Source organism: Phocoena sinus, chromosome 3 (genome assembly GCF_008692025.1).
Source record: "Phocoena sinus isolate mPhoSin1 chromosome 3, mPhoSin1.pri, whole genome shotgun sequence".
Classification (NCBI taxonomy): domain Eukaryota; kingdom Metazoa; phylum Chordata; class Mammalia; order Artiodactyla; family Phocoenidae; genus Phocoena; species Phocoena sinus.
The window spans coordinates 106,715,389-106,739,395 of NC_045765.1; the positions used below are offsets into that span (position 1 = coordinate 106,715,389).

Sequence of the window (24,007 nt, forward strand, 5' to 3'; positions counted from 1 at the left end):
TCCGCAACGGTAGAGGCCACAACAGTGAGAGGTCCGCATAACGCAAAAAAAAAAATAAAAAAAAAGATTTTGCCAGGGTGTATATAGGTGGAGAAACATAAATGATTCCATAGTGTTCCCTGATGTCTGGCTCCCTCTGTGCTTGAAAGAACAGACTCAGATAGTGGATAAATAAGGGAAGACCTGTCCAACCTTAGGCAACCAAGTCATCCTTGGTCAAGCAACCTATAAAAAATGAAATGAGCTGAGAACACTTAGGAGTGAGATTTCCTTCTGCTTGTTTCACTACATTTTGGATTTGGATAATAAGGTTTAATAAAGTCAAAGTTTTGAGTAATTGTCAGTTTCCTAAAACTTCATGGAAAATCTGCCCTGATATAACTTAAACCTTTGAAAAGTTTGCTTTCCATCTCCTCTTCCCAAAGCTTATGTATTCTTGGGACAACCATGGACAAAACTGTCATCATTTCCAGTAGGAACATCTGTTTTCCTTTGGGTTAATAACTTTTGTAACATGCGTTATGCTCCACTACATACTTCTGTTTCTGAGAAACATTTGTTTTCTTTTCATCATATTTGAAGTACCACCTATTATGTTTTAATGTTTTTCATACTGATACAACTTTAAATAAAATATTTAATTTAGATAAACAAGAATTGTCATATAGAGATTCAGCCAAAAGACTTATTTGGTCCTTTCAGGATTGAAAAGATAACAAAGTGAATTTGAGCAATGTATGGATATTGATTATCATTCAAATATCTATTTTTGTCAACCACTCTGCTAGGTGCAGAAAAAATAGAGATGAAAGTTAATCCCTGCCTCAGAAAGCTCAGTGTCAGGAAATTAACACTACAGAGGCCAGTGGTAGGATGGGAAGAGGGTACAAAGGGCTTCTAGAACACAGAGAAGGAGCTCTTAGTCACACCCAGCTAGGAAGGCTTCCTGGAAGAAGGTGACTCTTGGCTAAGCAAGATATTCAAACATTTATCAAATGAAATTAGGACAAGGGGTGAGAACATTCTAAGCACGAGGGCGAGTGGATGCAAAGACCAGCAGAAGTGAGATGTCATGGCTTATTCCTGGAACTGTGGGTATTTTGAGATGAGACAGCTTAGGAAGTAGCAGATGGAGTAAGTGGGCTTGGTATGCCTTGATAATAAGTACAGAATTTTATACTGAAGGCAAGAGGAAGACATTTGCAGAATTAAAAAGGGAGTAACAAGAATTCAGAGCAAGGGGAGAGGAAGGTCACAGGCACTGAAAAACAGATCTAGGGGAAAACACTTCAGACTAGTCATTCATTTAACAATAGGTTAAAGAAAGAACTTAAAAGTCAGCTAATAGTACAGAAGCTAGATAAGAAATGTTTGTTCAAGTTCGCCAGGTTTAATGTGTATTTAACTTGGATGGTTTAACTTAGTGTCTTTGAAGACATTACTTGGGTGACAAGTAAAGTAATTCATTATTGAAGTTATTTGTCAGGCTTTCTAATAAGCACTTGGGGCATTTTGCTGTTAGAAATCTATAGTCAAGTTAAAGAATGACCGGTGAGTAGAAAACCAAAGGACAAACTGAAATGTGACTGCTTAGTAGGAAATCAAGTGACAAAGTGAAAACTGAAATGTGTTAAGAGAAAATAACCTTAATAGAAATCACAAGGGTAAGGCTAGAACCAATTTTGTTCATGAGTATACTTTCGTGAAATTTACTGGGTAAACATGCCAAATAAAGAATAAAAAAGATTTTAAAGATCCAATAAAAGCGAGAATTTGGCATTTTATTAGTGATATCAACATCCAATTATAGAAACCAATAATGTGGTATGAATCCATCAGAATCTGAAGAATAAGGGCAAAGTAGATAACTTGGCCAAATAAAATTATTAATTTAGTATAAGCATATAAATTGAATTAGTCTAGCTATAAAGGATAATTGTATTAAATACGATACACTACAAATTTATTGGAAGCAAAGTTTAATTATTTCAAGAAAATAACTGATTGAAATTGAGACCTAATATTAACTTATTTATTTTTACTCTAAGACTGAATAACAAAAGATAACATACAGTAAATATCAAAGGTTCTTTTTGTATTAATACTGCTCTACCTCCCAAGAAGGATAAGCTCTAATAAACCTTTCAAACAAAAAATGGGGGTGGAGGGGAGAGGGGAGAAATCACTCTAAAACATAAACAAAGTTCTTGAAATTGCAGGCAGTCAAGTTAACACCATTCCCAATTGTAAGCAGATACTGCTTTTCCCGATGAAGAGTTTACTATTAGGGATATTTTCAAAAGCAAGACACTTGGAGTAAACAGCGAAACAAAGGAGAACTATTTTATTCAAAGGCCTGAGCACATATGGAACCTGTTAAGGGGATGGTGGCTGCAGAGAGAACTACAAACAAGTTTAAGAGACACCTAGGCTGTCTCTGAAAGCAAGGGATGGAGGCAAGCGTGGTTAGAAAAGCAGAAAGTGGGCCAGAGATCAGTCAAATGGGAGGGAGACAGGCTGTTGGGCAGATGGTCTCTTCTGTTCCAAAATATTCAAAGCTAAGGACACTCCTTAGCACACTTTTATTTTACACAAAGAGTGAATTAAGAAGAAACCAAGGGTCCATCAGAGTTTTTCCTGGATTTACTTGTGTCCTTTCTTTGATAAACTTTGCCTTGTGTATGTAATTCATTTGCTGCCCTCTTCACATTGAGGCCCTTCCTTGGTGCTCTCTCCATAACCCTTAGGTTCCTTAGAAAATGTGAATTAATTAAGGGTAAGTTTCTTGTTTATGTTGTATAGTTATCTATCTTAGGTTACGTTATCTTCCTCTGAAAATCTCATAGGAAGATCAATATTTCTCCTTCGACAAAGTGCAATGCCCACTTATTTACCAAATTTAGGACCAGTCTAGACTATGGAAATTGTAATTAAGTTATTTTTTTCACAGTATATTTCACAGCACAGTCCGTTAAAAATTAATGGACACAGACAAAAAAATGAGTTGGCTTGCTTCAGCATAGTGGAATAATGACATCTGATGAAATCAAGCACACCTGGATGGCACCTGACAGGCAAGATAAATTCCCTAAGATAATTTACAGACCTCACTCATCTGCCAGCTATAAGCCAATATTCAGTTCCATTAACCAAGCTCACAGGGGGCATAGGGCCTTATCCTACACACCTTCCGAAATAAAAAGCAGGCAAGAGAACCACTTCTCTGAAGAGCTGAATTGCTACTGGAGAGACCAGAATAGACATCTAGTAAAACAGAAAAATGCTGAGAATGAAAATATACAAATCAGTTCTATATAACCAAGGACAGACTGGAAACAGTCAGGGACTTGGCCTATCAGGTCAGTATGTTGCAAATGACAGACTTTACATTCACTTCACTGCGGCAAATGCAACTATTTTAGGCTCAGGGCAGGACCATACAGGCACCCAGCCAACAGTTACACTTTGAGATAAGTCGTGGTCCAGGTCTGCAAGGCACAAGGAAGTAGCAACTGCAACTGGCCACCTGAGTCCTTGGCATTCTAGCTTCTGCACTACAGCTCACAAGAACCTGTACTTTTACTGGACCACTTATAAGGGAAAGTCTTTGGGAGGAAGACTTAACAGCGGGTATCCTAGACCTAATTTCTCCCACAGGAATGAAGCCTCCATTCAACAAGGGAAAACTGACTAAATGCCTATACTTTATAATATACATTAATAAAATTATAAAAAGTCTTAACTATCTGTAATATAAAGGAAAAAACCCTTTTAATTTTTATGTTCACTTATAAATTAAATTAGTAAAAACAAAATTGTCTATCTTCAATTAAAATGAATACATAAGAAGTCATGCTATACCAACCACTACTAATCTGACCAAAATTATCTCCCTGAAATTATTATTCATTTCAGCAAAATGAAAACATACAGATACAACAATTGCAGATATACCATCCACCCAGGACAATTAGAAGAAAATGAGACTATTGATGTAGGAGATGTAATCCTATACCTTACGGGGAATATACTTTATGAACAATCTGCTTTCCCTACTTTTTCTGCATCTTGCCAAATAATCTACTTATGCACACAAATGACAAACAGTGCTGACTGAACATACGGAGTGATGACAGAGAAAGGGCAAGCCAGGCTTTATTTTAGGGTTCCTAAAGGCAAAATGTGATAACGGATACCCTTTTTAAAGTCAAGGAGGTGCCAGCTAGGAGAAAGCCTACGGCTTCACCACTTAATAGCGTTGTGACTGTGGGCAAATAGCTTAGCCTAACTGACCATCCCTTGCCTTACCTATAAAACGCTTAATGCCTCTCTTAAAGTTACTGTGGAGAATAAATGAGTGCAAAGCACTAGTGACACAGACATAAACTGAGGGGCACGTCCAGGAGAGCACAGAGAAGCTTTCCTGAACAGGCAGAGCAGAACTTCTGAAAACAATTATTCGTTTGGCTTCTGTTCTAGAATGAACTTTACGTTTTGCCAAACTCATTAAATCCAGATGAATGGCAGTAATGAATGAAACTTAATTTTTAAACTCTTTTTGTGCGTGCTTATTTTCAAGTCTTCCTTTTGTTTATCTAAGTTAGAATTGAATTTACACTTAACTGTCTAGCCCAGTGGATCGCAACTCTGTCTGCGTTTTAGAATCACACAGGGAACACTTAGAAAATATAGCTGCCAGAGGTTCTGCTTTAATGAATTTGAGCTGAGGCCTAGACACCAGTTTTTAAATTATGCTCACCAGTTTTTAAATTTTAAATTTAAAATTAAATTTTAAATTTAAATTAGACACCAGTTTTTAAATTATGCTCACCAAATTTTAAATTAAATCCCCAGGTGATTCTAATGAACAGCCCGAGCCCAGAACCACCACTATAGCTAACCACACTTGAACTAGTTCTAAAGAATTAGACTTGTGTATTTACTAGTAGTGACTCAAAACAGCTTCACCCATCCTGACTTAAGAACCTTATTGTAGCTTACTCAAGGATGTGGGTATCAAATCATTCCTTTCTTCAAGAAGTAGAAAAAGCTAAAAAACCACATAATTAGTCAGCAGAGTGAATGGAAAGAAATTTACAAGATCATAATTCAACAATCTTTTTTAAGATGTAAAAAATGAGCATGTTTGCTTGGATAAAAATGAGCCATGCCTTACAGCAGACTTCCAGGGCAATTATGTAAGAAGAAAAGGTATTTTTTTAAAGGACATTTTCTCTTATGTGTATTATTTTCCTTTTTGCTTTGAAGCTATACAAAACAAAGATAACCATCTGAAATACAGACCGGAGGCAATTCTGCTGAGCCTGCGGTTTACGGGTTCAATGGAAATCGGATACACTCTTCTTTTAAGAAAGCCACCTTGACTGGAGCACTGGTAGATGGATCAGTTCTCAGGGAACTACCTCTATTTTTAACCCCCGTCTAGTTCACTGAGTGACCCTGAGCAAGATATTTAACTGGTCTCCAGTCTCTTGTGCCTCTGCAATCGACACACAGTACCAAGTTCTAGAATCAGCGTCATTCTCATCAGTAACTTACCAGTGTGCTGCCATCGGTCCAACGGAAGTCATGTTCAAACATCTTGTCATTGAGGCCTATCCACTGATAATCATGGCCCACACCTGAGAAGGGGAACGACACAGACATTTTATTATCTTTCCCACATATGGACGAAATGTATCAAAGCAAACTATTTTTGGCATGAATCATGCATCCTCTTTTCTGGCTGGATTTCTGTTTAGTTGCTCATAAAAATCTTTCATGGTCTAACTATCTTTTGTTCTTCTGCCCAATGTGTTTTAAACCAAAAAGCTAGTTTGCAAATATCGTGAAACATTAAAATATCAGACACGGACAATTATTTCCCTAGCAGTGCACGACAATTAAGCATTTTTTCCCATCTTTACTCATGATACAAACTTTCCACTTACTTTTTATTAAACTGTGCAATTGGCAAAAATTCAGTGAACCAATAAAATGTGACAGATCTCACCCATGCTAGCCTCATTTTGGAAGCCACATGTTTCTTCTCAAAGCATTTTTAATGGTGAACACCTAGACTGGACAGATCTGCAAAACTTCCTCAAAAATAATTACTTTCACCATGAAATGAGTCACAGGCAAAGACACCATGAAAAAAAGTTAAATGAACCTCTACTCAGATTGCAAATTAACAAACTTCTAAGAGATAGCAGGCATCACGAGAACATATTTAACAGAGCATCAAACAATGCTTCATGAGCAAAAAATGTCTACATATTTTCTACCTACAAGCTAGCTGCCCTCCTCTCTTCGCTATAGTCTAAGGAGTTATTAAACAGCTCTGTTAATAAGTTTCATTAGCTTTCAGTCTCCCTCAATTCATGTGCTTAATATGAGGCCCACTTTCTATGGTCTAAAATAATTAGAAACTTGGATGAGAACCAATTATGCACAGAGGATAAGATTAGGGTGCTATTTATAATTCAATTTTAATTACTGGGATAAAAATAACTGAAAGCAATTTTCTCTTTTACTTTAGACAGCATATGTACATATTCAAAACAGAGACCAAAAGCCTGGGAAGAATTAGACTGGAAACATAAGAGGTGGTCATTTCTTTAAGTCAAAATATGATCAAATAGTAATTTCATATGATTTGACCTATAGCATGCTGTTTCAACTATTACTGCTGGCAAACCATGAAATGCCTTCCTATGTTACAGTTGAATGTTTTTCAAAGTAGGGGGCTCATGTAGTAGAGGTGATTTTAGTTCACAGATGAAGGATTTAATAAGTTGAGTCACAACTGAGAAAGCTATTTGTTTTCAGTTAGATACAGGAAAAACTAAGAAGGTGGTAAGAATGAACGAAGCTTCAGAAAACCCATGTATATTTGGTACATACGATTCACAAACATTTGTTCTTCATGAGACAGAATGCTTGTGAGATGGGCGCCCTGCAGACGGCATTCCCGTTCAGCTGCATCCCACGTACGTCGATGGGCAAAGTACTTGTAGCACTGCCCTTGAAATTTGTGCCAGCCATAGTCACATGTCTCTGTGTCTGGGAAGAAACAAGGCAGGGGCTTATTAAACTCATCTATGTCATTCAGACTTGATTCACCCATCCAAAAGTTCATAGAAGACTCAAGCCAATATCAATGCAACGTCCTCGAAGCAAGGGATTCACAAATTTTGGTCATGATGACAAAAGAAATTATGATAAAGAGAGCCCAAATTATTCCTGCCAAGTGGGTGGCAATACATCTTAGGACTGGAAAGGCACTATCGAACTGCTCTTTCCCTGATGAAAGCCAGTTTCAGCAGGAGAAAAACTGGAAAAGGGGCCATTCAAAACCTCCTTAGACTGCAGTGTCTACTGACTCACTTGTGAAGCAATTGGGGCTAATTCCTTGCCAACACAACTTTTCTAAAGAGCATCATTCAAGTGATAAGATAAGAATTCTGGTTAAAAGGATTATGAATGCTCTATTTGCTTAAGGACTTCAAAGGCTCTGGAAATAGTCCTTTCCCACTTCCCGAAGAGAGAGCTAGATGGCCACAGGCTCTTGTAAGATTTACTAAGAGAAGAAAAAAATTATTCATCAGTCGGCAGCTTCTGGGATATAGCTAAGGACTGTGAGCCTTTTTCCCCAAATGAGAGGGAATATAGGTAACTCCCAGTGCAAAAGCATCGGGATTTGAAGTTTATCAATAATGACTTTAATTTAGTACCCCTCATTCCATCACACCATATACACATATGCATATGTGTATGTGTATATAAATATATATTTTTCTCTTTTGCAACAAGCACACTGTAACCAGTATCCTGGTGAGATGAAAACACTTTTCAAATATGTCTAAATTTTGCACTGGCAGTAAGCTTCAGCTATAATTTCTAGGTTGCCAGTTTTTAAGTATTTCATAGGAAAGCTGTCTTGCTGATAAAACTGCATTTTTTTTTTTTTTTTTTTTTTTTGCCGTGCCACAGGGCATGCAGGATCTTAGTTCCCTGACCAGGGATAAAACCCGTGCCCCTGGCAGTGGAAGCACGGAGTCTTAACCACTGGACCGCCAGGGAAGTCCCTAGAACTGCATTCTCACTGGCAAACTTCCCTTGGACTTGCCCACTCACAGGTGAGATTAAACTGTACGTTAGTAATCAATAGAAATAATTTTAACTTTTGCGAAACATCTCACAAAGATACTGAACTAGTTACGCGTAAAAACTAACAAAACTGCGAAGTTTATGAAATTGGAGACACTGTGAAAACTCCAGGTTATCTCATGATCATCCTCCCCTCCCCTAATTTTACTGATTGATGAAGATAAAACTCTACTAGATGAAATGAATGCTCGTTTTATATGTCTGACTTGGTGGTCAAGTTGAAAGTCAGATTGTCTCCTGATTCTCACTGCATTTCCTCCTCGTCCTGTAATTCTGGGAAAGCTTGCATGGTGAGAGAGTTAATTTTTTCCTGGCTTCAGTGATTTAGACCATAATCATACAACAGATGCAGCTTATCTCTGAGAGCAGTCTTTATTTCAGTTTAGTCTATCAGGCCTGTTGCTTAGTTAGAGCCAGCTGACTAATTGATTTAAACAATGTGCACCGGAAGTTTTGAGTTATATTACAGCGTTGTTTGGACACCACCAAATTTCACAGGAAAGGACACAAGACACAGTTAGGTGGTTTGGTATCACAGTAGCACTTGGCACACAAGAGTGAAGCCTATTTTGGCTACTTGGATGTAGTGATTTTTTTTTGGGGGGGGGGACGGGGAGGTCCCATGGAAGCTTTCAGAAGTGAGGTGGGAAGGGTGGGGAGGAAACAGATCTTCACATATGAAGGGGTTAGTTTATAGAGGAGGAGAGTTGGAAAATTTTTTAGACTACCCTTACTGACAAAGTCAATGACATGATATTGTAATAGCATAGCTTCCCTTAACCTTGGAAATGATCATTTGTTTGAAGTCACGCAGTTTAAGATTCTAGAGGAGCCGTAACTTACTGAATAATATATCAGAAAAAAATTATTATATACACTCTTATCCTCTATTAACCCAATGGTTTTAGTCTGGTTTTCTTTCTTTGTCTTTTATCACTGAGATAGATTAAGTATTTTTCCTCTTATACACAAAACACCAAAGGAACCTAAAGTTTAGATGCATGACAACGACATTGTTATAATGCCTTCCTCAATTAGCAGGTGTGTATATTCCTATCAGGACATGGGTCCAAAACATAGAGGCAGTGGTTCTGCTAAAACCAAATAGGGACAGATTATTTATCTGTACTCTCATAACTTCCCAATGATTGTAAATAATGTGCAAATCACACAACAGATGAGTTTTTATTTTTTAAAAAAGCCAAATATCCACACTGATTCACCTAATTTTTACTATTCATGAATTCATCACATATGTAATTAAGGATTATGTATCAAGTAGCATCTTCTAGGAGGCTATTCTGAAAGGAGAATTTCAGAAGCAGTCTGTTTTTTCCAACTTACCTAAAAATAATGTGACATACATATCATCTATTAAAAGGCAACTCTTTTGGACTGATGTTTTCTTAAGTGTTATCCTACACTGGGAAATATTTCTTATACTTTAAAACTCCCATAGTGCATAGGTTACATTACAAAGTCCCAGATTTAGTTTTGCCTGTGTGTTTCGGGGGAGGTGGGGAAGGGTACGACAGCAGTTGTTCATGACCACAGAAGCTGAAACTGTCACTCTTAAACAATCTCACTAAAAATCTATTCTCTTTATGCTATATAGGTAATGTTTTCAACACTTCTGACATGTACCCCTCAAGCCTTAAGAAACTGTCGACACTTCAGCACTTCTGGCTGGCAAGCTGTATCTTGACTTTGGGGGCAAACTGTACAGAACTGTCTCTCCAATGTTCTAAGACCTTCTTCTAGATTTTAAGATCTGTTATCATTCCACCAAATGTGTCCCCTATTTCAGAGTTATTGGGAGTTGTGAAGTTTCTAAAGCAGAGAACAGAATAGGTCAGCTGAAGAAACAACACAGTCATCACCGAAATTTGGATAGAAAACTGTTTAGACAACAATACTGCTGTTAATGAAGAAAACATTTGTTCTTAGGCAACCTGGAAAGAGGAAAAAAAAATCAGTGTCCTGGCAATAAATCACAGGAGCACAGCTGCATCTGGTAAACAGACTGGGATAGCTGTTTCTCAGCAAATAATGTGGATGAAAGTTAAACTTGCTTTAAGATAAAATAGAATATACCTGACAGTTAGGTGGTACCAGAAATGGAAAAAAAATTAAAATTTTCCTCTTTAATATTCTTTTAAAGAGAAGAAAAAGGTAATTGGTCCCAAACTCCCTTCCAAGGATGTTGCTGCTGAGTCTATCAGATTCACATATAAATGAAAGGCTTATATGTAAAAGTTACTTTAGAAGAGTGAAGATACTGAGAAAAAACTGGACTTTCCAAGGCTACTTAGGTTCATTTTGCCCACTGTCTAATTTACTAGCTGTGTGACTTTGAACACATCTCTTTTCCTTCCTGAGCCTCAATTTCTGGCCCACTTAACCCACAGAAATACTGCTAGTAACCAAAGGAAATGGTGTACCCTGGAGGCATATGGTAAATTATAAAGTATTCAACAAATACTATCTCTTTTTATTCCCTGCCAAGAATTATGCTGGGTTAGGAAGATCAGAGACATTGTTTTATTCAGAGCTCTATCGCCAGTGCCCAGAACAGTGCCTGGCAGACAGTAGGTTCTCAATAAACACTTGTTGAACAAATGATTTTTTGAATCACTCCTTATACTTGGAACTAAGCAAAGCCAGAATCGTTTTTATCAATAAGATATATGAATGTCTCAAGTATCTCACCCTTTTGTTTTCTTCAACAAATAGCATCTTTCTTACTGTTTTTCTTAAAGAAGAGGATCTTGTCTGGTCAATTATCATATTTACCTTTTAAAATTCTGAAACAGACCCATCCTATGCAATAAAGAAAAAGAAAAAAAGACAACCCTAAAAAACCCAAGCATCACCCATCCCCTTCCACTGGCAATTCAATGCATGCTCCATTTACTTTTGCTTTAATTGTGGTGCCATCCAGATTAATGCTGCAAAGCTGAATGTGAGGCCAGACCCAATGTGCCTGAGTTATTAGACACTCAATTTCGTTTTGTCTGGTGGAATGGAAGTTTGGCATTAAGTACTTTTGTCAAAGCCAAACCACCATATGACTTTAAGTAGAGGAAATCGATGGTCCAAAACTGAGTGTGCAATTTGTTTCTGATTGACGGGCTCAGAAATGTTACCATTAACCACCCAAGGGCTTCCCTGGTGGCGCAGTGGTTGAGAGTCCGCCTGCCGAGGCAGGGGACACGGGTTCGTGCGCCGGTCCGGGAAGATCCCACATGCCGCGGAGCGGCTGGGCCCGTGAGCCATGGCCGCTGAGCCTGCGCATCCGGAGCCTGTGCTCCGCAACGGGAGAGGCCGCAGCAGTGAGAGGCCCGTGTACCGAAAAAAAAAAAAAAAAAAACCACCCAAAATACATCTCATGTTGGCCATGAAATGCAAACTACAGGGATCACACGATTCAAGCCATCATGAATTTAAGCCTTTCTTTCATTCAGAAAAAGTAGATGTTTCTTCAGTAGGAAAGAAACCTGGTTCACAATATCTTTTCTGTATTATTTGCCAAGCCAAGACGAACGTATTCACACAACTGTATTAACTCATTCTCCAGAGATGATTGACTATGAACAATAAGCCCATTGAGTCTCACGTGCTTAGGGGGAGAAAATAAAGGCAACTAACATTGAATTCAATACTCCTTGGTACAAGCCACATACATGGATTAAAATCAATGCCTAATTTGTCCCCAGGAGGAATACATACAACAACATTCCTTTAGGTGGACAGATGTCCTTAAATTCAGCTCAGTGTGCCTGTCTGCAATTCCATTCTATCAGTAAAGCAACAGTGATCAAATCAACACTGTTGTTCAGATGTTGTGAGCTACGAACACATCAGGAAACCTAATGTATTTAGGCAACCTATGAATTTCCTCTGCAAAAAAGAATTTGCAACATGGCCAAAATTGCTCAAAAAAAAAAAAAAGGGCTGTCTAGGATTAACAGTTGAAGTATCAACCTGTTCATCATACAAATGTTGCAAGAGCTCTTACCTTGCTCGCAAAGTGCACCAACGTAGCTTGGAAGGCAGAGACACCTGAAGGTATTAAACCCATCGACACACGTGGCTCCATTGCGACAAGGATTAGAGTGACATTCATCAAAATCTGAAACAAAATCGTAAAAGGCCACAAAAGTACTTTCAAAACAGGTCAAAGGATCTTATTTAGTATAAGATTGCCAGGTGAAATACAGGATAGCCAGTTAAATTTTAATTTCTGATTAAAAAAAGGAGAAACTTTAGTATGTCACATGCTTTATTTAGGGCATACTTATACTAAAAAAAAAAAATCTTTTTTTATCCAAAATTCAAATTTAACTGATCTTCTAATATTTTTATTTGCTAAATCTGGCAACCCGAAGAAAATTTCAAATATATTCAGAGTAGGGTCATTATCTCCATTGCTTTTAGATGAGTCACAGGAGTCCTAAAACCAATAAAGAATCCCCCTAGCCTTCCCACTCCCTATCCCAGCTCACACTCTGATAACCTCACATGTGGAACACTGAAAATGCTTAACTGAGCATAGCCTCTGGGCTCTTCCCTCTCCAATATATCCTTCACTCTGCTGCTTGTCATCTTCTTTAGACACAATCAAGATAATTTTACTCATTGGCTTCTGAACATTCCAAGGGCCCCAATTATCCAGGGCAGTGGTCCTCAAAGTGTGGCCCCTGGACCAGCAGTATCAGCATCACCTGAGATTAGAAATGCATGTTCCCAGGCCCACCCCAGACCTACTGAATCTGATACTGTGGAGGATGGGAACAACACACTGTAGTTTACCAAGCCCTACAAGGGATTCTCATGCATGCTAAAGTCTCAGAATCACTTGACTAGAGTATGAAGTAAACCTCTTCAGTACATTGGATCCAGGACCTTCCTAGACCTATCTAGATCCAACCTGCTTTCCAATACTCTTTCCCAATGTTTCTCTCTCACAAACCCCTAAGTAGGCATCCTGAATACTCGTAGCCCCTAGGATGCATTCTGCAGTTTGTGGTCTCTGTGCTTTTGTTTGCTGTGTTGAGTCCCCCTCTCCCACTTATCAAAATCTTCCCCAACTTCAATCTGTATCAAATGCAACCTTTCTAACATAGACCTCTATGATCTCTTGTGATGAAATGAATGCCTTTATTCCATAGCATTTTGTAATTCCACTAAAAATTTAATTAATCTTTGTATTAAAAATGAATATACAAAGTAAATTAAATTTCTAAGAGGTATATACTGTATTCTTCCCTAAAGAAATGGCCTTAGGAAAAATATTATATAATAATGATGGCAAATACTTTTATAGTGTTCACTAAGTGCCAGCACTGATCTAACAGCTTCACATATAATAACTCATTAAATTATTTTTAACTGATTGTAATGTGAAAAAGAATGGGGGCAACAGAAATGTTTTTATACATATATATGTAAATTTGATATTTAAAATATAATTACTTCTTAAATGTTATCTATTGCGATCTCTCTATATCCTCACTGATTAGTACACAAATTGAGCTTACTAGCTCTGTTGACTTTTTTTTTTTTTAAAGATAAGTATTCTTTTAACATGAATGCTGGGGGTTTTATCTCAATACTGCTGTGTAATCTAAAGTGTAATCCATGGGCCTTCCTTATTTGATCATTATGAGTAAACCATTATGGTGCTGCCAGAAGGAGTACCTAGTCAGTAGATCCCATCATTTCTTTTCTAGAGTCAACATCTATATTCAGCCAAATCAAAACTGGGGTCCTTTTTAAAAAAAATTTTTAAGGAGAAGGAAACCTAAATAAGAATGGGAGTAAAAGAAGCTGATACAGTAAAGGGACAGTGATATTCTTTGGAACCCAAAAGAGAGGAGGAAGACAACAATGTCACAAGGTCTTGAGGGAGAGGTGGGTGAGGCTGGTCTCTGGGGACAGCCAGAGAAGGAGCTTTCCTGTTCCACATGAGACACAAGTTATCTCAAAACAGAAAAACTCCCTATTTTTTAAATAGAGCTTTCTTACAAAATTTGTATTTAAATTGATAATTTATTGATACACAGATGTGGGGACAGATCAACATATTTGTCAATACTTAACACAACTTTACATTTGTAAAGTCTATGTGTAAAAAACACACAAAGACACAGCTGACCCCAGTAAGCTTCACTGAGTCTTGGGTATATCAACAAAATTCAGTAAATATCTATCCCTCTTTCCCACACCCTACTTAACTTTAAGATTTTAATCTCACTTAACATGTAATTCATCTACACGTAGGTTTCTCCGAAATCCTCTGATTGATTCAAGCAATATAAATTCTCCCCCAGTACATCTTCTGGAAAAGCACTACAGTCTTTCACGCGAGAACATCTTACCAAGTTCACACTGGTCTCCACTGTATCCTGGCACACAGGTGCACACATAGGAAGTTTCAGTAGGATAACAGGTGCCCCCATTAAGGCACGGGTTCGTTTTGCAACGATCAGGTCCTACCATGTTCAGGAAAGAAAGAAAAGCAATTAGGCTCATCTCTAAGTTTCAACATATTTTAGCATAAAATGCCACTTCTTGCTACCATAACATAAGCTTTACCATAGCAATTTAGAGATGCTACACATTAAAAATTAACATTAACTTTTCTCTCTGGAGTGTTTCTTGGCATTGTAACTAATTATTACAAATTGCATCTATTCATTTCTGGGATTCAACCATCATTATTTTAAACAATATTTTGTATGGTATCTGGCAACTAATACATTCTACTGCAGATTTAGTTGGCATGATAATGGCAATTGATTTTAGTCAAAATGATTACACGTATGTGCACAGTGAATGGAAAATGTATTCTTTTAAACGAGGTTAGTTCATGTGAAATGGCTGGATACACAGAACATGCATTCTTTTTAGCATTGGCTTGTTACCATCATTTGAATTATTATTGCCTTTTACCACTTAATGCTCAGAAACTTTTTCTTCGAAAGTGTGCACTGAAGTCTCTTCTGCTACATTAATATGCTTTTTCCAAAAACACGTTCCAAATGTACTCCTTTAAACTATACTTGAAGAAAAGCAACACATGGATTAAACTCTACTGTATAAAAACAAACCCAAATACAAAAACCTCACCTTAAATGAAACCCCAAATTTTTATTACAATTTTCTTATTAAAACACAAAATTGACACTCCTAGCGGATCAATATAAAGGCCAGAGGTACAAATTTATGAGGTGAAAACAGTTTAATACGTATTTTCTAAATGCAAGTACTTTTACACTATATATTATTCTGTAATATATTATTATTATTATGTAATATATATTATTACATATGTTATTGTGTAATATATATATTATTCTGTAATATTGCATGGATAACTTTATTTACATTAATAGCTTATATATATTATTTGAATACTTTTCCATAATTGCTTGTTTCAGATGTTTAAGAATCCAAATGAGAGTTAAATGTTTTACAAAAGAATTGAAATAAATAGGTCATATATGGAATAAAAACCATATTGTCAAAAATTGAAGTCCTGAAAGTCTGAAATAATGTACACGAAGAAAAGATGTCTACTTATGAAACATGAATATTTGGATAAACAGGTACTGCTATAGAAGATAACTGAGCCTTTCCCACCCAGGAAAGTCAAACTCACACTTTCTGAGTGTTAAGAAAATTCTGGACTACTAGAAAGACTTGATAGATACACATTCGAATGTGTGGGCTCAACATGATAATTAGGTTAACTCAGATGGTTGCAACTATTTCTTCAAAAGCGACCCGAATTTTGCTAAGACTCTCCTATAGTTCTAAAGATATTTAAAATCGCCCTAGCCATTTTAGCCTTCTGCTTTTGAAAGCACACTGCCTAGATGACAAGGCTATGGTCAACAGCATATCTACATGCTGCTCTTAGTGCAAAATCCAAATGACATTTAAGTGAAAGGGCTTGGTAAAGTGCTACGTGCCACACAGATGTGAAGTACAGCATTATTCCCACCACAGACACGAGATACCATGCGAGAGTATGGGACAAGGACTTGACAAGGAAGGGGGCTGTGAAGTTAAAGTAGTTGAGATTAGAATAGTTTTGTTTTTGTGCATTTTATTCTCCCCTAAACACTCTGTAGTCATCTCTGAAAGCTGAAACTGCAACAGATAGACCAGGCAATCCAACAGGAGCTACTGTTTACTGAATTAGCCTAAAGTGACAGTGTGTTTTGCAATGAAGACGCAAGCTCTGATTCTAGGTAAACATTGTGGACTGGATAACTGGTAAACATTTCTCATTCATTTGTCAAATCTAACTCTCTCTCTATATATAGTTATTACCAGTGATTTCTATATCATATTTTATCTAACCTGAAGTATATTTCAACTGAAGTACAAAAGAATAAATATTGGCCAGATTGCTAGGTTATAATTTACAGATTCAATAAAGAGTGACAACAAAAAGATCCATCAGCCACCTTTGATCAATTTTATTCACGAAATACTTCAAGTCATTTATGAAAGTTACACTTTATGACTATTTCACTCTATCTGAAGCACAACAAATTGAAGCATTAGTAGCACAAAAGATAAGTTTGAAACGATCAGAAGAATAATTCTAAGTACAGCCATGCTGTAAAACATATTCATTAAAATATTTTCATATATTTGATATCATATAAATATGATATCAAAATATCATATTTTTTGGGCTTCCCTGGTGGCGCAGTGGTTGAGAGTCCGCCTGCCGATGCAGGGGACGCGGGTTCGTGCCCCGGTCCGGGAGGATCCCACATGCCATGGAGCGGCTGGGCCTGTGAGCCATGGCCGCTGAGCCTGCGCGTCCGGAGCCTGTGCTCCGCAACGGGAGACGCCACAACAGTGAGAGGCCCACGTACCGCAAAAAAAAAAAATCATATTTTCAACCAACACAGTCCTAGAAGTACTAATTTTTTTTTTTCTAGGTAGCAACTAGGTGGTGATAGCTACTTGTGGATTCCACTGACATTGTTATTTCCATTGTTCTTGGAAAACACCATTAAAGTGAACTTTTCAACGTTATCAAGCTAGATTAAAAGGAAAATAAATTCTACACAGTAAACATGCCAAGATTTCTGACTTACATATCATTAAATATCAATTATTCATTTTTATACCACCAAAGACCAGTAGAAAAAACCACCTACTTTGGAGTGGGGCTGATTTGGGTTCAAATCCCGCTTTTGCCATGATGTGTGTGGCTACAACCCCGGGCAAATTACAGAACTTCTCTGAACCTCCACGTCCTACCCTTTTAAATGGGGATAATAATGTGTGCATTGTAGCCTTTTTGTGAAGCTTAAATGATATAGTCTATATGAACCAGCATCAAATTTGTGCTTCCTGTCCATTCAGTAAAAAAAAAACAGAAATCTTCTCTCAACAGGCAGAGCTTGAATATATACTGGATGAATACTCCCTATGGCTAGGCACTGTGTTAGAAGCATTATGTAGATAATCTGGAGCACGGGAATTACACAAAAGTATGAACTGATAACCAATATTGCATGAACTATGTGAAGTGTTTATTAAAGTTATTTACTAGTCTCATTTTTAAAGACCTGACAGATTTTGATATTGCCATAATTGCACCCATTCATGAGAGATTTTTAAAAAATAAGATGCTTTTCCTGTTTTTAAAACTAAGATGTATAACTACGGGATACAAGACAAAGCAATACTTTAGTTGTGGGCAAAACCAAACTGAATTTTCATACCATTAACAATTTCAATTTTTCCATGTTGCAATTGTACGTTGTTTCTTACACCCAGAAAAATACAAAGCATATCTTTAAAGCCCCCAAATAGTCTATACTTACTTTCTTTGCATCTCATTATGGAATCAATACTATGGCCTGTCCTGCTGTTACATGAACAATACAAAAACCTTCACTGATTTTAACATCACAACAAAAATTATATACACATCTCTGTTAGGACCAAGGGACTGTTTCCAACCTTGGAAACAGATTTATCAGTGTTGTGCCCTTACCTGGTAAATAGATTGCTGTGCCTTCCACTGACTCTTCATTAATGCCAATCAGGAAACTGGTTTCATTAGAAGTTTCCAGAAGGGAAAATGATGGTGTTGCAAGCTCAGTATTTAACTCTGCGGTGCTTAGTGTCGCCTGATTATTAGAATCAAGAATCCTCGCCGATACTTGCTGTTCTGGTGCTGCTACTGTGGAATCCTCCCCTCTGATCAAAGCTGCTTGTGTTTCAGGGTTTATTTCCAGAGGAGAAGGGATGGTGGGCCTCTCAGAAGTCTGTGGGCTGGCCTGAGGCACCACACCTGCCTCGACCCCATAAATCACAGAAGCAGAAGTAGAATGTGGCCACAGTGTAGCACCTTCTAACACAATTTCACTTGCAGCTGTGACAACAGTCCCAGCCTCAGGTGTTTCAATACTAGGAAATACCTTGACTGTGTCTCCAGAAAGTTGAACACTGGTTTTGTTTTGCGAGTCTTGGGAAATCTTAGTTTCTTCTTGAGCAATGAATTCTGTGGCAGAAGCCTCCATTTGTTCTAATAATTTAGGTTTACTTTCATCTTCTGAAGGCTCTGTGTCAGGAGATATGGATGGAGGCTCAGTTATGTGAAAGTCCTCTTCACTTGAGGGTTTGAAAGTCACTTCAATATTTGCAAGTTTTCCTGGGGGTACTGGGGATGTGCTGGCGTCTGTACTTGGCAGAGCTCTTGGCTGGGGGTCCTCTGCGTGCTTAGAGGCTCCTCTGCCCAAGTGGACACTGAGTGGAGGAGATGATGGTGTCCGAGAGAACAGCTTTGCAACAGCTAAAACTGCTGATGTATCCGTGGATGCTGGGGGATTGGATCCTTCCATCACATCAGGTGCCTCTGTTAAACTCTGAGCCGTAAGGTAGGCAGTACCAATACTTACGTAGCGGGTAGGATCTATCAGTGCCTCCTCAGCCCCGGAAGAGAATTCTGGTTGAAGAGAGGGACCCACATGTTTCTTTTCTTCATCCTCATTCTGTGTCCTTTCCAAATGACTCAATGTTGATATTATTTCACTTTGGTCCGCAATAGCTTGACCGTCAGACAAAGTGCTTGATTCAAAGATGTCATCCAGGGTTTTTGCTTCAATTTTTGGTTCTTCAATCTCTGGATTAACTGTGGCAGACTTACTAGGAATGGGCAGGGATGTTGCTGTGGGAAGCAAAACATCTAATTCTGTTTCTGGGCTAGGGATGGGTATCCCAGGTGTGAAGATAAAGCCCATGTGATCTAACTGACTTCTGTTTTCAAGAGGCATTGATTCGTTATGTGTTGCCTGAGTGTAATTAGCCAGAAGAGTATCACCAGAGGCCTCAAAGTTTTCCTCGGTTGAAGAGAGGTTAACAGCTGCCTCAGACTTCTCTAGAACTTGAGTGCTGTCTTCATTACTGCCAGGTGGCCCTGAGGGTACCTCTGCATCTAAGTCCGTTTGCATTCCGAGGATGTCTTCATATATAGGTTTAGTGTGATCAATATCTATGATAGTATTTTTATCTGATGTCAGCTCAGGTAGAATTTCAAGGATGGTACTCTCTGTAATTGTCAATATTAAATCCTTGTCCTCTTTGTCCAGATCTATAATAATATTTTCAGTGGCTTTTCTTCTGTCAGGTTTTAACGTGGAATCCTCGAATCCCCCAAAATGGTCTTGGAAACTGTCTGCAGCACCTTCTGTGGACATTTCATATGACATTGTACTTGACAGTGTGCTAGTTGGACCAGGGGAGCTTTCATTCTGCTCTGAATGAAGAGGCAGCACCATTGAAATTGTTGGGAATCCATCAACAGTAACAGCTTCAGCACTTGGAACCTCAGGATGTTTTTCCAGGGATCTATCAGAAACAAATGTGGTGCTGCCTTGCCTAGTTGCCTGAGTAGTTCCAGAAGTGTGGACTAAATCAACCACATCCAATTCCCCAGATCCTTCTCCAGAATGTTCATCAAACCAGTCAGATGGTTTTGGTGTTGATGTAACAAATCCTTTGGCCATTTCAGGACCATAAGTTCTAGCCAGAAAATCAGTGGAAGAGGTTGCTGTTTCTTTAGTTTCTGCTGTTGAAGTATTCTCATTAGAGACTTGATCAGTCGTAGGCTGTGGTCTCCTAGTCTGGATTTCTTCTGCCCAACTGTGTGTCTGATTTTGAGGATGTTCCATGTCTGTAGAGAAAGTGAGAGTTGCTGTGAAGGGTCCTTCTGTTGTGGTGTCACTTAAAATTTCTAGTAAGGTTGTGCTGGATGCTGTCTCACTGGCTTCGAACATGCTGTCTATTTTGGAAATGAGTGGTCTGATTTCATTTGCCACATTTCCCATTCCCTCATAGTCTCCAGTTGTGTCATTTAAGATGCTGGTTTCTAAACTTTGCACTTGAGAAGTCTGGGGATATAATGTGCTAATGACCCGTTCTATTTCAGTAAAATTCACTGATACTGTAGTAGGCAGAACTTCTTCTCCTGATCCCAGCCCAGAGAATAAAAGATCCGTATCTGACTCTTCAATTATTGGTCTCATAACTTTGGGAAAGGGTTTTATACTTTCTTTCTCTTCGATTGTTGAACCTGTAATTACACTTTCAGCTGGTACTGATTCAGTCACTGAGGCAGTAGCTAAGAAAATATGGGATTTTTCAGTAACTTCAGGGAGAGTAGTATACGACTCTAAGCCCTCTGAATCTAGGTTTGGAGTAGACAAGTCAACTGAGGAAATGCCTTCCCCCTCTATTTTCTTATTGTTACTGTAAGTTTTCTTTGTTGTTAGTGTAGAATAATCTGTGGTTCGGAGTCCAGTTTCAGGAAATGTTTGTGAATCGAAAGTTGTTTGTTCTGGTGCAACAGAACTTTGAGGGGGTTCAGAAGACTTTTGTTCTTGAATCTTTTCCTCTGACACTATTTCACTTTCAATTCCTTGCCTTACAGGGTTGACTTCTTTCCTGGGCCATAATTTGTCCGGCTCCATAGTTGGAGCAAAGTCCATTGAAACTGTCCCATTGACCTTCACTTCCTCCTCTTCCTTTGAAGCTTTAGTACTTTCAGCCTCTTCTGTTGGCAAGATGGTGGATCTTTTATCAGTTTCACTGACATCACCTTCTTCACCCAATCTTTGGTCAATAAATGGGGAATCTGTCCCAGAGACTTTTCCCACAGCCCTGGGAAACACTTGGTCAACAGAGCTGCTTACTGAGACCAATTGCTCACCTGAGCCCTCAGCTGAGGCTGTGAACTCTTCCCAAGGGAAGGCTGAAGTGCTGACCAAGGTGCTACTAGGCTCTTCTGAGTCAGCTGTGTGATTACTGTGGTCTGATGTAGGTATTACAGATGGTGACATCTGGGTATCCTTAAATGCTGCATCCCCAGAGCCTTCCGTCATTACCGTTTCTTCTTTTGTTATGGGATGAGATACTGTCGAGTATTCTTTGAAGTCACCACTGAAATCTTCCTCCAAAGGAAAATCTGTAGAAAAGCCTTTTATTTCTGCCCCATGAGTTGGCTCTCCTGAGATCTCTGAAATCATGTTTTCCTTGGATGTTTGGCTTTTAATTTCAGCAACCTCTCTGTCCATTACAGTACTCAAAACTAGTCCAGTTGGCTCAAAAGGGAATACAATTTCCACATGTGGAGACAAAGTGCCAGCTGCTTCCTTTCTGGCTTGAATTTCAGGCTCTAAATTTAATGAAAATGAAGAAACAGTGGTGGTTTCTGGGTCAGCAGCAGCTTCTCCAGAGCCCTGCTCCATAAAGACAGAGACGGGGCTACCTGGGATGGTGGGCAGCACTTCCCGAACCCCAGGTTGACTGCTAAGGCTGGGCTCAGCAGTCTGGGCCCCCAGATGGTCTAAAACGTTTGTTTCTGTAAAGACAAGAGTAGAATTTGCTGTTTCCGTTTCAGACTGTGTGGGTGTCATCCAGGACATAAAACTCTTCCTGGTAGCAGATACTGAATCACTAGATGTAGTTTCATTTGAGTTTTCTAATTCAGAGGGTAAAGTTAATTGATCTGATCTCTGCGTGGGCTCATGTACCTCAGCTGTAGAAGCCGTACCTGTAGTTCCCTTCTCCTCGTCTTTCCTTGTCTTTCCCTCAAGAGATGTACTGAAAGCCCACTCAGAAGTGTCTGTCTCCCTTGCAGATTTGGTAGGCACTACTGCAGAAGACTGTTCAGAAACCGAATATACGGTGGTTGCAGGAACATCCAAAAGGCTCTCTGTGATCATTATCTTGCTAGTGTCTAAAGTAACGAGAGAATCTGTAGTATTGTTCTGTGATAAATCAATTACCATGGCAAACATTTTATCTTCTTCTGCTTCCCCAGAGCCTTCTGAAATCGGAATTGAAGGACTTCCTGAGAACTCTACAATTTGTCTAGGGGTTATTTCCACCCAGCTTTCTACTGTGGACAGCGGCTTATCAGGCCGTGGAGTCCCTGTTAAGGTAAATGATACATCCTCTGAAACATGCGCTGATACAGAACTTGCAACTGTACTTGGAGTATATGTGGTAGAAGTACTTTTTTCTGCCTCTTCACCAATTGTTCCTTCTGTAGCCCTTGAAAAGACCATTTTTTGAGATTCTTGGTCAACGGCAGCATCTCCTGAAGACTCTTCAGGGAACAGAGGTACCGATTCAGTACGTTCATGTACCAGATTATCAAGGTCGGGACTTTTCTCTGTGATTGATTCTGGCCCCTCTGTGGCTTCTCCCTCACGGCCTGGGGCTGTGGGGAAAATATCAAGCTCACCACTTGAAAAATGCTCTGGTGTTTCAGGGTAAATCTCAGGTCTCCATGTAAGTTCAAGGGATTCAGTTGTTTCTTTAGACTCATTAGGTTGCATGGCAGTAGGCATTCCAGTTTTGGTGATTACAAACTGATGACTATCACTTTCACTGCTGTCTGAAAAATTTTGAGAAGGTGCAACACTTTCGAACTGGCCACGCCTAGCTTCTGCCGCTTCTGGGTCCTTGGGCACAGTGGTAACTAGATGCTTTCCATTTATGTACTGCACGGATGGGGTGGTCGTGACGTCAGTAGCATTGGCACACTCCTCGTCTTCCCCTTCATTCTCTTCACTGTGGTATAGATCAATTTCAATTAGCTCAGGTAAAATTTCAGCAATTAGATCATGCTCTGGATCTGTTTCTTCACTACAAGGCTCATCTTCTTTAGATTCTGAATCTATTGGATGACCAAATACCCTCAAATCACTCATTCGACCTGAAAAAAACAAAGAGTTTTCACAATACTTAAATAGAAGATTTGGCAGTGTACGACAGAAGAAATCGATAGCTAGGCTGGCTGATCACAGTCTCACACAAAAAGAAGGATTCAAATCTTTTCACATTAAGAGCAATCACCCTTTTATACATGGTTCTCAGTCTTCGAATTTGCTGTTTGATATTAGCAATGGGAAAAATAAATCTAATTTAAGATTGTAGCAACGGGTTATGAAAACTCTTCAACATGTTTAACTCAGCAATGTCCTTAAAATGGAACAAGGAATCACATACACACATTGTAATCATGAATTATAGGAATTCATCTTTGTGTGACCTGAAAAAAAGTTAAAAGTTAAGACCACTTCACCAGATCATACAGAAAAAGTAACTGATTGCTGTCCTTAATGTAGGAGGATGCTTAGACGCCCTCTATTCAATAAGGAAATGAGAAGCGATTCCTTCTGGCCTCTTGTCATAATTTGTCCTAGAGAAGACTGTTTTTAGAAAAGCAAAAGAGAGATTTCTTTATAGCCCTTTTACAGTGTGATGACAACCCCACCCCAGTGCAACAGTG

General features: G+C 38.7%; 1 protein-coding gene across 6 annotated transcripts in view; it reads right to left on the reverse strand.

The window, feature by feature from the left end:
• The window catches only part of VCAN (versican), a 114,642-nt gene that overhangs the window by 20,135 nt on the left and 70,500 nt on the right, over positions 1-24,007 (reverse strand). For 4 of the 6 annotated variants that reach the window (XM_032625424.1, XM_032625422.1, XM_032625425.1 and 1 more), the window contains 5 exons: positions 18,203-23,431; positions 14,553-14,666; positions 12,191-12,304; positions 6,907-7,065; positions 5,560-5,642 (listed from right to left, as the gene is read on the reverse strand). In XM_032625424.1, coding sequence (XP_032481315.1) covers positions 5,560-5,642; positions 6,907-7,065; positions 12,191-12,304; positions 14,553-14,666; positions 18,203-23,431 — 5,699 coding nt within the window. The remainder of the gene's footprint in view (positions 1-5,559; positions 5,643-6,906; positions 7,066-12,190; positions 12,305-14,552; positions 14,667-18,202; positions 23,432-24,007) is intronic. The other 2 variants (XM_032625426.1, XM_032625427.1) reach the window with 1 other exon arrangement.